We start from the raw sequence: 13,005 nt of genomic DNA on the forward strand, positions 1-13,005 counted from the left end.
TAAGTTCTTTCGGTCTTTTTTATGATCCCCGACTTTCGGTATTAGCTCTTAGCTCTTGCTGTCCTTTTTATGATCCTTGACTTTCCGTATTAGCTCTAAGTTCTTTCGGTCCTTTTTATGATCCCCGACTTTCCGTATTAGCTCCAAGTTCTTTCGGTCCTTTTTATGATCCCCGACTTTCCGTATTAGCTCTAAGTTCTTTCGGTCCTTTTTATGATTCCTGACTTTCCGTATTAGCTCTAAGTTCTTTCGGTCTTTTTTATGATCCCCGACATTCCGTATTAGCTCTAAGTTCTTGCGGTCCTTTTTATGATCCCCGACTTTCCGTATTAGCTCTAAGCTCTTTTGGTCTTTTTTATGATCCCCAACTTTCCGTATTAGCTCTAAGTTCTTTCGGTCTTTTTTATGATCCCCGACTTTCCGTATTAGCTCTAAGTTCTTTCGGTCCTTTTTATGATCCGCGACTTTCCGTATTAGCTCTAAGGGGTTTGTGGGCCTTTTTATGATCCCCGACTTTCCGTATTAGCTCTAAATTCTTTCGGTCTTTTTTATGATCCCCGACTTTCCGTATTAGCTCTAAGTTCTTTAGGTCCTTTTTATGATCCCCGACTTTCCGTATTAGGTCTAAGTTCTTTCGGTCTTTTTTATGATCCCCGACTTTCCGTATTAGCTCTAAGTTCTTTCGGTCATTTTTATGATCCCCGACTTTCCGTATTAGCTCTAAGTTCTTTCGGTCCTTTTTATGATCCCCGACTTTCCGTATTAGCTCTAAGTTTTTTCGGTCCTTTTTATGATCTCCGACTTTCAGTATTAGCTCTAAGTTTTAACTTTTTGTGTATTTTTTTGTATTCTTGTGTATTTTTGGTTTTTTTTTTATTATGTATTTTGTGTTTTTGTTTATTTTTGTATTAGCTCTAATTTTGTGTATTTTTGTGTATTAGGTATTTTTTGGATTTTTAAGAATAACAAAAAAAAAAACGAGAAAGAATGAGAATTACCTCGTTGAAGCGGAGACAAGCTTCCCAAGGATTAGAATCGAAATAAAATATCCCTAAAGAAGGTAGGGGGCTAGAAGCAGATCAGTAGGAGTAAGGGCAAAATGTATCCAAAAACGGATAAAAAAGAAAATACCATTGATCCCGACCTTTGTCTTTCCGCTGCTCCTTGACCCTACACAAGTAAATCAAAACGAAGTTAGCTGTAAGAATGCAGCACCATACACAACATGTAAGAATATCAATAAATTTTCTATTTACTTTGAACATCAGGAGGTGATGCCGTAGCAGTGGCCTTAATAGGTTTCTGCTCACAAATGGATGTGCAGCTGAGAAAGGAACCAAGAGCATGGATTGTTTACTCGAGTATATATAAATAATCCATAGTCTTGGTTCTTTTTATGGCACCATTATCTATCAGTTTATTGAAATTCAAAACTTCATTATTTTTTTCTGGTCGTTTGCTAACTAATGCCAAGAAATTTCAAGATACAATCAGTTCAGAGTACAATGAACAGCTAGACATATAAGCATAAAATAGTCTTTGTTCATAAGATTTTATAAGATATGATACAAGAACATAATGGTAAAGAATTTGAGACTAGACAATACAAACATATGAATATGCTAAAGGATAAAACGAAAACGTACCTCTTCTATCCTAGACTTCGTTCCACCTCTAATTGACACAGAATAATTTTATTCTTCTTTGCAATGCATGTCTCAGTTGACTGCATCAGTTGCCTTTCCAAAGATATTATATCTGCTTCTTCAATCTCCCTATATGAGAGAGGAAAAAAACGTGCTGTTAGATAGCGATGTCTTTAACACAAGTCTGCCAATCCATTGGATCAGTGTAGACCCACATACATCACAGAGATGACAAGCCTCTGGAAAAAGCTCATAATACTATCCCAACTAAACATCCATCACTATTTATTTCATTCAAGATCACATGTGAAATATAAGTTTCCATGTTGTGAAGTTTCTTTCCACATTTTTTTCTTATGAACATGCAGGTGGCAGTATATACACGGCATGCATGTGACAGTATATACACGGAGTTCTCATTATGTATGATTTATCATGTAACTCATTCAGTTGTACGCTATATGAAAAAACACTCTTATTGGTTGCCAAATATATCTACTATAAAAAAAGAATGATATGCATAGCAGCTTGAGAAATAGATTTGAATATTAGTACCTAATGAAGAGGGATATATAGCTGTAGGGTAAATTTACAGCTCCAAATCCAGATAAGACAGCCATTAAGGTCACACCAATGACCCCAATTCTACTGACGAGCTGAGGCATTGTAAAAAAACCTTCAAAATAAATAGGATCTTTAAGTCCATAAGTTTAATAGACAACAAAAATAACACAGAAATGAGAATGTTGGGATGCAAAAGCTAATGCCAATCAGAAGTAGACAAGCAAAGAATAAAGAATAGTTCATTTCGAGCATTTTTTCTGAAATTATTTAAGGTCAGGTGACGCTGTAGTCTTATGATAACAACACTTCATCTCAATGCTTCATTCCTACAAGACAGCAATGTATGGAAGCTAAAAAGGAAAGAAGAACCAAAGTTATCTTATATTTGACAACACAGGAAACGGATTCAAACAATTGAGATTCAATGGTTTTTATAACATAGCATAAACTGAACAAGACACACTCAGATTCATTGATCACCATAACACAAACGATTCAAGTTTCAAAAGAACATAGCACATCATTGATTCATTACACATAAACATCAACATAACACATACAAACTGATTCATTACACATAGAAACTGATTTATTACACATAAACATCAACATTACACATACAAACTGATTCATTACACATAAACATAACAAAATCAATACATTCAAAACAGATCAAGATCAATACAATGAAACGAAACAACACATAAACAGAAACTTAACAACACACAAACAGAAATTTAATAACACACAAAAAGAAACTATATAAGGCTACATCATCTACAAACGAAACAATCAAAGAAACCTAATTTATCTCAGAACCAAATTCATCACAATGGAGTAAATCTAAATCAGCTTCATCACGATCTGTATTTCTAACAAGCATAGCGTCACAGAACCCTAAATTGACTGTTTATTGTATCAAAGAACCCTCCGATCAAACCCAATTATGATAACCATAATATCGAACACAATCTAATCCCGAAACAAATAAACATAATATCTCTAACACATCAAATCCCCTAATTCATCACAATGTAATAATGTAAACTCTTTGAATCGTACCATTACAGAGTGATTGGAGCATCAGAGAACAAAAACCCTCGATTTCTTTCACCACAACAGATGTCGATTTCTGTGGCCAAAGAACCCTAACTCCGGTGGAAACAGCTCGCAACGACAGCCGGAGATGATGATTACGACGGCTAAGAGACGAGTTTGGTGGCTACTCTCCTCTGAAATCAACCCTTCGACATGAATCCTTCTTAATGGCCATCGATTTTGAGAGAGAAAGGAGAGAAAGAGAGAAAGAAAAGAAAAACAATTTACGCGTCTAACTTTTTTTTTTTTTGGTTTTGTTTTTATGTGCACCCAATATTATTGTGACACGTACACAGTTCTAAACTTGTATTTACAGGTTATCAATTTGACTATGTATTTGATTGGACAATCTTGAAGTATCCACAGTTCAGTTCCGGCTCCAGCTCGAGCTCCAAGCCAAGAGTAAGTAACATCTGTTTTTTCGAAATTTTCCATCATCGTGAAGAAGAGTTCTTAAGAGCATATTATCAAATTCTCACGTATGTCTCTGTATTCCAACAGTCAAGCCTGAGACCAGCTCTGAATCCTCCAGTACCAACCGCCGAAAGACCAGATAAACCTTCAGGTAAGCCTTCAATTGTATAACCCATATCTTTAGTTAACACTTGCCTCATTTTGTGTGTCTCTTCTCGTGGCTGCTTCTGCTTCTTCGCTCCATCAAACAGTTTCCCTTTTTGGTTGTAATGCCAATCAGGTGCTTTGTGACCAATTCGCCATTAGTTTCTGTCTTTTCTTTTTCTTCATCGTTTATTCATCGGTTGATTTCCTGTTAACTGACTTTGTCAGAAATGCATCACGTTCCCTTCTCATAGTTTGGTGTTTGAACAAAACAGGACATAGTAAACCAAAATTTGTGTCTCTGTATACAGCTGGAGCTGGGCAAGACAGTCGCGATAGATTTTCGGGTGCCTTAGAGGCATATGCTAGAAGAAATGGCTCAGGAAGTGGCGCTGTTCAAGCTGATCGATCTAGACCAAGAACCTCAGAGAATGTATTAGCGTCATCGAAGGATTCAACACCGGTGAGTCATCTACAAACATAGAATCTTCTTTTATATTAGCTCTGGAAGTCCTTTCTTTTAAACTTTTTATTGACTAAAACCAGCAAAACTATGAGAGAGTCGAAAGACCAATCTCTTCAACAAGACACGCAAGTTCTTCAAGAAAAGCCGTTGTCTCGAGTGTTAGAGCCACTTCTTCAGCTGATTTCACAGAGAACCGCTCTAGCAGAGTTATCCCAAACAATGGCCGTTCCTCAACCGCTCAGAGGACTCAGCTTGTTCCTGATCCGACCTCTAGACCATCTTCGTCTTCTTTTGCCCGAGCTGCGCCGTCAAGGACTGCTCGTGATATCACGCTCCAGAGCTTTGAGCTACTCACCATAGGGAATGGGAAGAGGAAGTGAGGCTTTTTTACACGGTAACACGGTGGTGAATGAGAGTGGAAGAAACTACGACATTTTTATGGATACTTTGTTCTTATTTTCACGAAATTATCGGTTTCCTAATTTAAGGAATAAATCGAACATCATTTGATTACAAATTATATGTGATAAAGTATATGGTTTTAACTCGTTAAGCTATGCACTAAATTCCATGTGTTTATCTTACAATCAAAAGAAGAAAACTAAATCAAAATTAAATGTCACTAGTCCAAGTAAATAAAATTTAACTATGATTATTTCTTTTTCAGATAAATTTTAAGAATGTGATTTATAATTTATTTAGCACATTCAACAAAAATTACCAATTAAATAAGAAATAAATATAATTTAATAACAAAAATGAAAAGATTATATAAATTAGCGTACAATTTTACATAAGATAAAGTTGAAGCTTTTATTAGGATTTGTTTGATAGTTGATTTTTTTGCTAACATTTTTCTCAAAATATCAAAAAATAATATTTTTTGCCGTTTTCCAAAGAGTATCATTTTTAAGGTTTTCATCTTATTTCCAATACTGTTCTTAAGACTTAATCTCTTTTTTTTTTTTTTAATCTCTACTCTTTCAGTTTACTAGTTAGAGAGAGGGTGTTATTATGTAGTGTATTATTAAAGAGTAATTTTTTTTATATATTTCTCTTAATTTGTGTGAAAACTACTAAGAATGAGACTCTTTGTGAAGCGGATGAAGTATCTTATAAATTTTTAGTAATATCAACTTGAAGGAGTGGCAACTAAGTCGTTCGAGGAAAGTTCGTTTTAGTGAGCATAAAGCTGCTCTTACAAATACCTTGAGAAGTGCAATCCCATTTTTCCACTTTCTTATTCATCCACTGTCATAAGTATGCATTCAAAACAAACTTTGGATAATAAAAGATCATGTGGGCATGGCTAACCTCTTATGTCACCTCAAACATTTGGATGTCAAAGTCTTCTAGTAAATAACATAATTGAGTGTTATGCCTCATTAAGGCGATGGCCATACAAGCGTATGCAACCGGTAGGTTCTTGGCCTTTTACAATTTAGTGATTTTCATTACGTTAGTCAAATTATGCATTAACTCTTTTACATAACTTCTTCAAGAAATTGATATGGTTTAGGGATCTCTTTTCATTATGCATCTAAAATATGTTTGATGGGCTTATTTTTCCGATCTTTTTTTTTATATGCATTTCTTAGTATGATTGGGCTTATTTTACAGATCTTTGATTCACAAATGGATTATTATTGAGTGTATCTCAACACTTTTTCTAGATAAACCATTTTTTTTTAGGATGAGACTTTTTCCCAGATTTTCCTATATCATTTCAAGTTATTATTGGATTACAAATTAAATTAATTTTACCAATGAAAAATAGAAACACAATATATTAAAATAAAATAAAAACTGAAAAGAGAAATATTACATAAATGAATAAACATTATTCAAAGGTAAAATAAAAATTATTCAAAGATAACATTTGCAGAAAATCCTTGTCTTAAAACCCGATTTTTCAATTAATTGTTTTTTATTCATTTATCGGGGTAAAAGAGAGAATACTCTTAATTTTTAAAGCTTTAGTTCAAGATCTAGAACATCCTCATCGTCATCTTCTATGACGATAGTCTCCGGCCACTCTCGCTCCAACTGCTCGATGAGCGGTAAAGTGCACACTACATCCTCTGCTGAAATATCTTCCTCCACAATATAAAGTTGCAGATCCAGTTGATGATGTGGTTGGGGATGAGGCTGAGGTGAAAAATGAAACGACCGCCAATTCAATTGTGGTTGCACCATGTTACGAACAATAAAATTGATATTATTGTTCTGATTCATGGGCACAAATTGTTGATTTGGTCTCACATTTGCGGAAGTCGCAGAGAATGTGTTTCGGAACCTCAATGGTTGATTAATGTAAGAGTAACTACTGTAATTATTTTGAGGTGGATTTTGGCGAAAACTTGGGTTTAAATTGGTATTGGTGTGAAACAATTCACGGTGTGAGAAAAGTTCTCGATGGGTGAGAAAGATTTCTCCACACGTGAAACACAGAGGTTCGTGATCTGGATTAACAAACTTCATTGTATGGTGGATATTATGAACAAAGGAGAATTAAAAGATATTGTGAATTAATCAAAGAACGTGACCTCATATACATATATAGGGGGAATGCATATGTCTATAGGACATATTAGGAATTGCATAAATATTTTAAATACCAAATTAGGGAAAAAATTATAAAAAAATACACATTAACTTTTATGATAAGAACAAAAATTTATTTCCAATTTTGATAATTATTTTGAATTTTTTTGCTTACATGTGTTGATTAAATTTTGTAGTTTTCTATATTGCTGTATATATTTATAAATCTATGTTAAGCCAATTAAGACTAAATATATTAGATTTTATAGTGCCATTTTAATTACAATAATTGCGCTACGACTGTGAGAAGTCAAAACAAAAATGATTATTTGAAAGAGATTAAAAAGTTTCTTATTAGTGTATTTGGAAGTAAATGATAGGATTACATGGTATGTTGACTTCTTTTTATATTGACCAAGAAAATGATAAAAAGAAAAAGAATTTAGTCAGCCTCATAAGAGAGTAATGTTATCCGCAAAGGAAAGGTTTTCCAATTAGTTTATACTATAAAAATATGGGGATTCTCAATTTGTTTCTAAAACCATTATGAGGGTAAAGAAAACCCGACCAGTAAACCATTTTCTATTATGCAGGTCGCAGGATATAACAACTAGCCAGTGGCGGAGCTAGGATTTGTATTTATCGGGGTCAAATTGCACAAATAATAATTATAGGGGTTAATTTCTTCAATGTACTAGAATAATTTTCAAATTATAGCTAAAAATTAACTAAATTTCAAAGTTTCATGGGTGTCATTTGACCCCCATGATCTTTGGCTGCCTCCGCCCTGCAACTAGCTGATGTTAAACTTTGATGGAAACAATTATAGAGATTGACTATTATCCTCTTGACTAAGAGTATTCTCCCAATGAATTTTAGTTTTTAATTTGGTTGCAATTTGCAAATTTTGTTGTAATTTCACAACGTTGATGTGAAATCCATTACGTAGTATATAATTGGAACTAATCTAGACCTAGGCATATATCCAAAAACTTTGATATTTGGATTTTTTTTTTTTTTGGTATTTATGTACCCGAAAATAATTGGATTTTTAGCGGGTATGAAAATCTATACCAGATCCAATTTGAACTCGAAAGGACCCTAATCGAATCCAAATTTTTTTTTTTACATTTATCCTATTGGATCCTATAATCCTCTACCTAAGAAATCCGAACCCGAACGGTTCATACCCGAACCCGACCTGAGTACCTGAATGCCCATAAGTAAACAAATCCATGTCCAAAATTCTGAAGGATGACATTGTTAAGAAAAATATTTCCACCTACTCTTTTCATGTAATATAACACCCAGCTGGTACACATACCATTCGATGCAGAACTTGGTGATCCTTTACACCATAATTGGATATATCCTCTCAATTTTCTTTAAAATTAAATTGAAAAGTAAGATGAAGAACCAAAGATACCCATCATGATTAATAATTTATTCACTTCTCGAAACACTTTACTACAACTAACTGAAGAAGATAAATTAGAATTAGCAATTACATTTTTCACTTTCAACTTTAAGAGTTAAGATTATAATTTTTTTCAAATCCTTAAAATATTTTCATACATATGCAGTTGTCTTATATTTGTCTTCTTCCACGAACAGTGTTTTTAGGATGATATTTTTTTCAAGCATTCAAAAGAAACCAATACCAATGGCACCATGGTAGAAAATTGTTGGACTTTATCAATAAGAAAACAAAAGTCATATGCCTGAAGGTAGAATTGACCAAATAAATTAGATAGCTCAGTAAAAATAAAGTTTGAACCTTAACCTAGGAATTACTTTAAACATATAGATGTTATTGTTCTCAGTATAATCTTTGGAAGCTTGAATTTACAAAGGTTTTTACCAGAAGTTCACGGCATTATTTCTGATATTTTCCTTTGTATTTCTCGCTTTTCTTCTTTTGTTTGTCGCTTTATCCCTCGGTCTACAAACGGTGTAGCCGACTCTCTTGCAAAACATTGCCTTAGCTTGTATGGTTCGAACTTCTAGTTTTTATATATAAATGCTGGGGGTGCACAAAAAAAAAAAACCTTAACCTAGGAATTACTTTAAACATATTGATGGTATTGTTCTCAAATATAATCTTTGGAAGCTTGAATTTACAAAAGTTTGATATATCCCCTACTTAGTAGCATAGAAATAAATATTATTTCCTCATTCCCCCAACTACATATCCGCTTGCACAGTTTGAAATATTGAAGAATTAAGCATGTGATAGAACAACACTAGCACTAACTATCAATAGCTTACTAATTTATGAAGATAGTACATGGAGTTAAATAAGCGAAAAGCAAGCAACCGTAAAAAAATTTTACTCACGCTTACGGGTGGGTGTTCATATATCTGTTTGGGTAAGGTATTTTGAGCTCTCGGGTTCAGAGGTATATGATCTATTATGTTATGACTAAATTTCAGCTTCGTATTGGGTAAAACATTTGTATTAAAATAAAAAAAAATTGTATTAAAATCGGTCCAAACTGTTCGAAATACCTAAAACCTATATATATAATAGGACAGTTCTCTCTCCATCTAGCCTATCGACATCATCATCCACCTCATTAAGATTTTTTTAAAAACAAAGTATATTTAAAATGTTTATTAAATGCATATTTATGTACTCATAATTGATAGAAAAATTAATTAAATAGAAAAGAATTAAAATAAGAAAAAAAGAATTAAACTAAATAAACAAAATTTAAAAATCCTAAAATAAATATTGTTAAAATGTTATTAGTAATCATCACATTTCCAATGATTTAATGTGGTAATGAGATTTATAATGGAAGAAAACTATTATATGCATGGTAGAGTAAAAAAATATATATGACTATATATATAAAACTTATAAACAAGAATATATATATATATATATATATATATATATCTATATCTATATATATAAAGTTAACTTTTTCTCTTTTCTCCTTAAGCCACATCATCATCCACCTCATTTTATTATTTAATTTTTAAAATTAATTATACAATTTTATCATTTAATTTTAATATTTAAACCTATGTAAATAAGTTTTTCAAAAATGAATATGAAAGGTCTTTTTTATATTATACATTATAAAACTAAAAAAGATAATTGATTAAAAGTTAAAAAACTTACTAATTATCGATTATACTAACAAATATATATAAATAATATATTATAGTTTTTAGTGAATGTTTAAAATATATATATGATTATATTTACACAATGTAAACCTAAATATAATGGGATTTAACGGGAATAGAGCAAAAAGTAAGAAATTTTGAGAATATAAATCTATCTAATTTATGTCTTAAAAAATTTTCTAACATAAATGAGATAGGTCGGACGAAACATGAATTCTCATTTTTATAAACATATAAAAAGGTAAAAATAAAAATAATATTTCTTTAAAAGTTTCCACTATGAATTTAACTATTTTTTTCCAATACAACACATATGTTAAACTAATAAACAAAATAAAAAATTAACTATATTTCATAAAATTGAAAATTAAAATAAAAAACATTATTTAATGAAATAAAATAAAATTAAAGTAAATTACACTAATATGTTTAATTTAAAAATGGTTCCATATGAAAAAACAAAAAAAACATATAAAACATAATCAGAAAAATATATAATAGTATATAAATGATCATTACGAGATATAAAGTATGACAAATCCAAAAAAGGAAAATGTAAAACAAAAAATAATAAATTATGACAATATATAGAGAGATAATGTAAACAATTAAAAATATAACAATCCGCCCGAAACCCACAAATCATGTTCAAATTTCATGCCAACATATAAAAGGGCCCAAAATATTAACATCTAGATCTATATTTGGTAAAAACCCTAATAGCACACGTTTCTCAATGATTCTCAACCGCACTTCCATTTACGCCCACACTTCGACTTATACTATACACACTTAATTTCTCAACAACTAATGAAGCTAAAACTCAGTATTTTTTCTATACAAACACAATTTAAGTTTTAAAAAGGTAAAGTATGGTATAATGAAAAAATAAGTAGAAAATAAAATACGAATTAATTACTCATAAACAACATAATAAACTCCTGCGCGTAGCGCGGACAACCGACTAGTACATATATAAAGTTAGCTTTCCTCTCTTCTCATGATGCCACCTAATCATCCACCTAAACACCATTTTTAATTTAAACACTAAAATAATTTTAAATATGTATTATGATCCTTTCCGATTTCCGTATTAGCTCTAAGTTCTTTCGGTCCTTTTCATGATCCCGACTTTCCGTATTATCTCTAAATTCTTTCGGTCCTTTTTATGATCCCGACTTTCCGTATTAGGTTTAAGCTCTTTCGGTCGTTTTTATGATCCCCGACTTTCTGTATTAGCTCTAAGGTCTTTAGGTCCTTTTTATGATCCCCGACTTTGCGTATTAGCTCTAAGCTCTTTCCGTCCATTTTATGATCCCCGACTATCCGAATTAGCTCTAAGTTCTTTCGGTCCTTTTTTTGATCCCCGACTTTCCGTATTAGCTCTAAGCTCTTTCGGTCCTTATTATGATCCCCGACTTTCCGTATTAGCTCTAAGCTCTTTCGGTCCTTTTTATGATCCCCGAATTTCCGTATTAGCTCTGAGCTCTTTCGGTCCTTTTTATGATCCCCGACTTTCCGTATTAGCTCTAAGTTCTTTCGGTCATTTTTATGATCCCCGACTTTCCGTATTAGCTCTAAGCTCTTTCGGTCCTTTTTATGATCCCCAACTTTCCGTATTAGCTCTAAGTTCTATCGGTCCTTTTTATGATCCCCGACTTTCCGTATTACCTCTAAGTTCTTTCGGTCCTTTTTATGATCCCCGACTTTCCGTATTAGCTCTAAGTTCTTTCGGTCCTTTTTATGATCCCCGACTTTCCGTATTAGCTCTAAGTTCTTGAGGTCCTTTTTATGATCTCCGACTTTCCGTATTAGCTCTAAGTTCTTTCGGTCCTTTTTATGATCCCCGACTTTCCGTATTAGCTCTAAGTTCTTTCGGTCTTTTTTATGATCCCCGACTTTCCGTATTAGCTCTAAGTTCTTTCGGTCCTTTTTATGATCCCCGACTTTCCGTATTAGCTCTAAGTTCTTTCGGTCCTTTTTATGATCCCCGACTTTCCGTATTAGCTCTAAGTTCTTTCGGTCCTTTTTATGATCCCCGACTTTCCGTATTAGCTCTAAGTTCTTTCGGTCCTTTTTATGATCCCCGACTTTCCGTATTAGCTCTAAGTTCTTTCGGTCCCTTTTACGATCCCCGACTTTCCGTATTAGCTCTAAGTTCTTTCGGTCCTTTTTATGATCCCCAACTTTCCGTATTAGCTCCAAGTTCTTTCGGTCCTTTTTATGATCCCCGACTTTCCGTATTAGCTCTAAGTTCTTTCGGTCCTTTTATGATCCCCGACTTTCCGTATTAGCTCTAAGTTCTTTCGGTCCTTTTTATGATCCCCGACTTTCCGTATTAGCTGTAAGTTCTTTCGGTCCTTTTTATGATCCCCGACTTTCCGTATTAGCTCTAAGTTCTTTCGGTCCTTTTTATGATCCCCCGACTTTCCGTATTAGCTCTAAGTTCTTTCGGTCTTTTTTATGATCCCCGACTTTCCGTATTAGCTCTAAGTTCTTTCGGTCCTTTTTATGATCCCTGACTTTCCGTATTAGCTCTAAGTTCTTTCGGTCCTTCCGTATTAGCTCTAAGTTCTTTCGGTCTTTTCTATGATCCCAGACTTTCCGTATTAGCTCTAAGTTCTTTCGGTCATTTTTATGATCTCCGACTTTCCGTATTAGCTCTAAGTTCTTTCGGTCCTTTTTATGATCCCCGACTTTCCATATTAGCTCTAAGTTCTTTCGGTCCTTTTTATGATCCCCGACTATCCGAATTAGCTCTAAGTTCTTTCGGTCCTTTTTATGATCCCCGACTTTCCGTATTAGCTCTAAGTTCTTTCGGTCCTTTTTATGATCCCCGACTTTCCGTATTACCTCTAAGTTCTTTCGGTCCTTTTTATGATCCCCGACTTTCCGTATTAGCTCTAAGTTCTTTCGGTCCTTTTTATGATCCCCGACATTCCGTATTAGCTCTAAGCTCTTTCGGTCCTTTTATGATCCCCGACTTCCGTA

At 33.1% G+C, this 13,005-nt stretch overlaps 1 protein-coding gene and 1 long non-coding RNA gene across 6 annotated transcripts in view; one reads left to right on the forward strand and one right to left on the reverse strand.

Annotated features, from left to right (window-relative positions):
- LOC17875380 overlaps nucleotides 1–3,521 on the reverse strand; it is a 16,519-nt gene extending 12,998 nt beyond the window's left edge. Inside the window, exons 1-6 of one of the 5 annotated variants that reach the window (XR_002833816.1) lie at nucleotides 3,273–3,521; nucleotides 2,202–2,322; nucleotides 1,647–1,775; nucleotides 1,257–1,324; nucleotides 1,145–1,170; nucleotides 999–1,051 (exon numbers count right to left, since the gene is read on the reverse strand). This is a non-coding gene — a long non-coding RNA (uncharacterized LOC17875380). Of the gene's footprint in view, nucleotides 1–918; nucleotides 1,052–1,131; nucleotides 1,171–1,256; nucleotides 1,325–1,646; nucleotides 1,776–2,201; nucleotides 2,323–3,272 lie in introns of those variants that run through there. The other 4 variants (XR_002833813.1, XR_002833817.1, XR_002833815.1 and 1 more) reach the window with 4 other exon arrangements.
- A 99-nt stretch (nucleotides 3,522–3,620) lies between these two features.
- LOC111830328 (casein kinase 1-like protein 8) lies at nucleotides 3,621–4,885 on the forward strand (the record flags this gene model as incomplete). The annotated part of the gene is made up of 4 exons (XM_023781966.1): nucleotides 3,621–3,710; nucleotides 3,810–3,873; nucleotides 4,178–4,329; nucleotides 4,413–4,885. Coding segments are annotated over 4 exons (606 nt in total), but the record flags the coding sequence as incomplete, so codon positions are not given.
- Nucleotides 4,886–13,005: the final 8,120 nt, after the last annotated feature.

The sequence above is a fragment of the Capsella rubella genome, unplaced genomic scaffold (genome assembly GCF_000375325.1).
Source record: "Capsella rubella cultivar Monte Gargano unplaced genomic scaffold, Caprub1_0 scaffold_8, whole genome shotgun sequence".
NCBI lineage: Eukaryota > Viridiplantae > Streptophyta > Magnoliopsida > Brassicales > Brassicaceae > Capsella > Capsella rubella.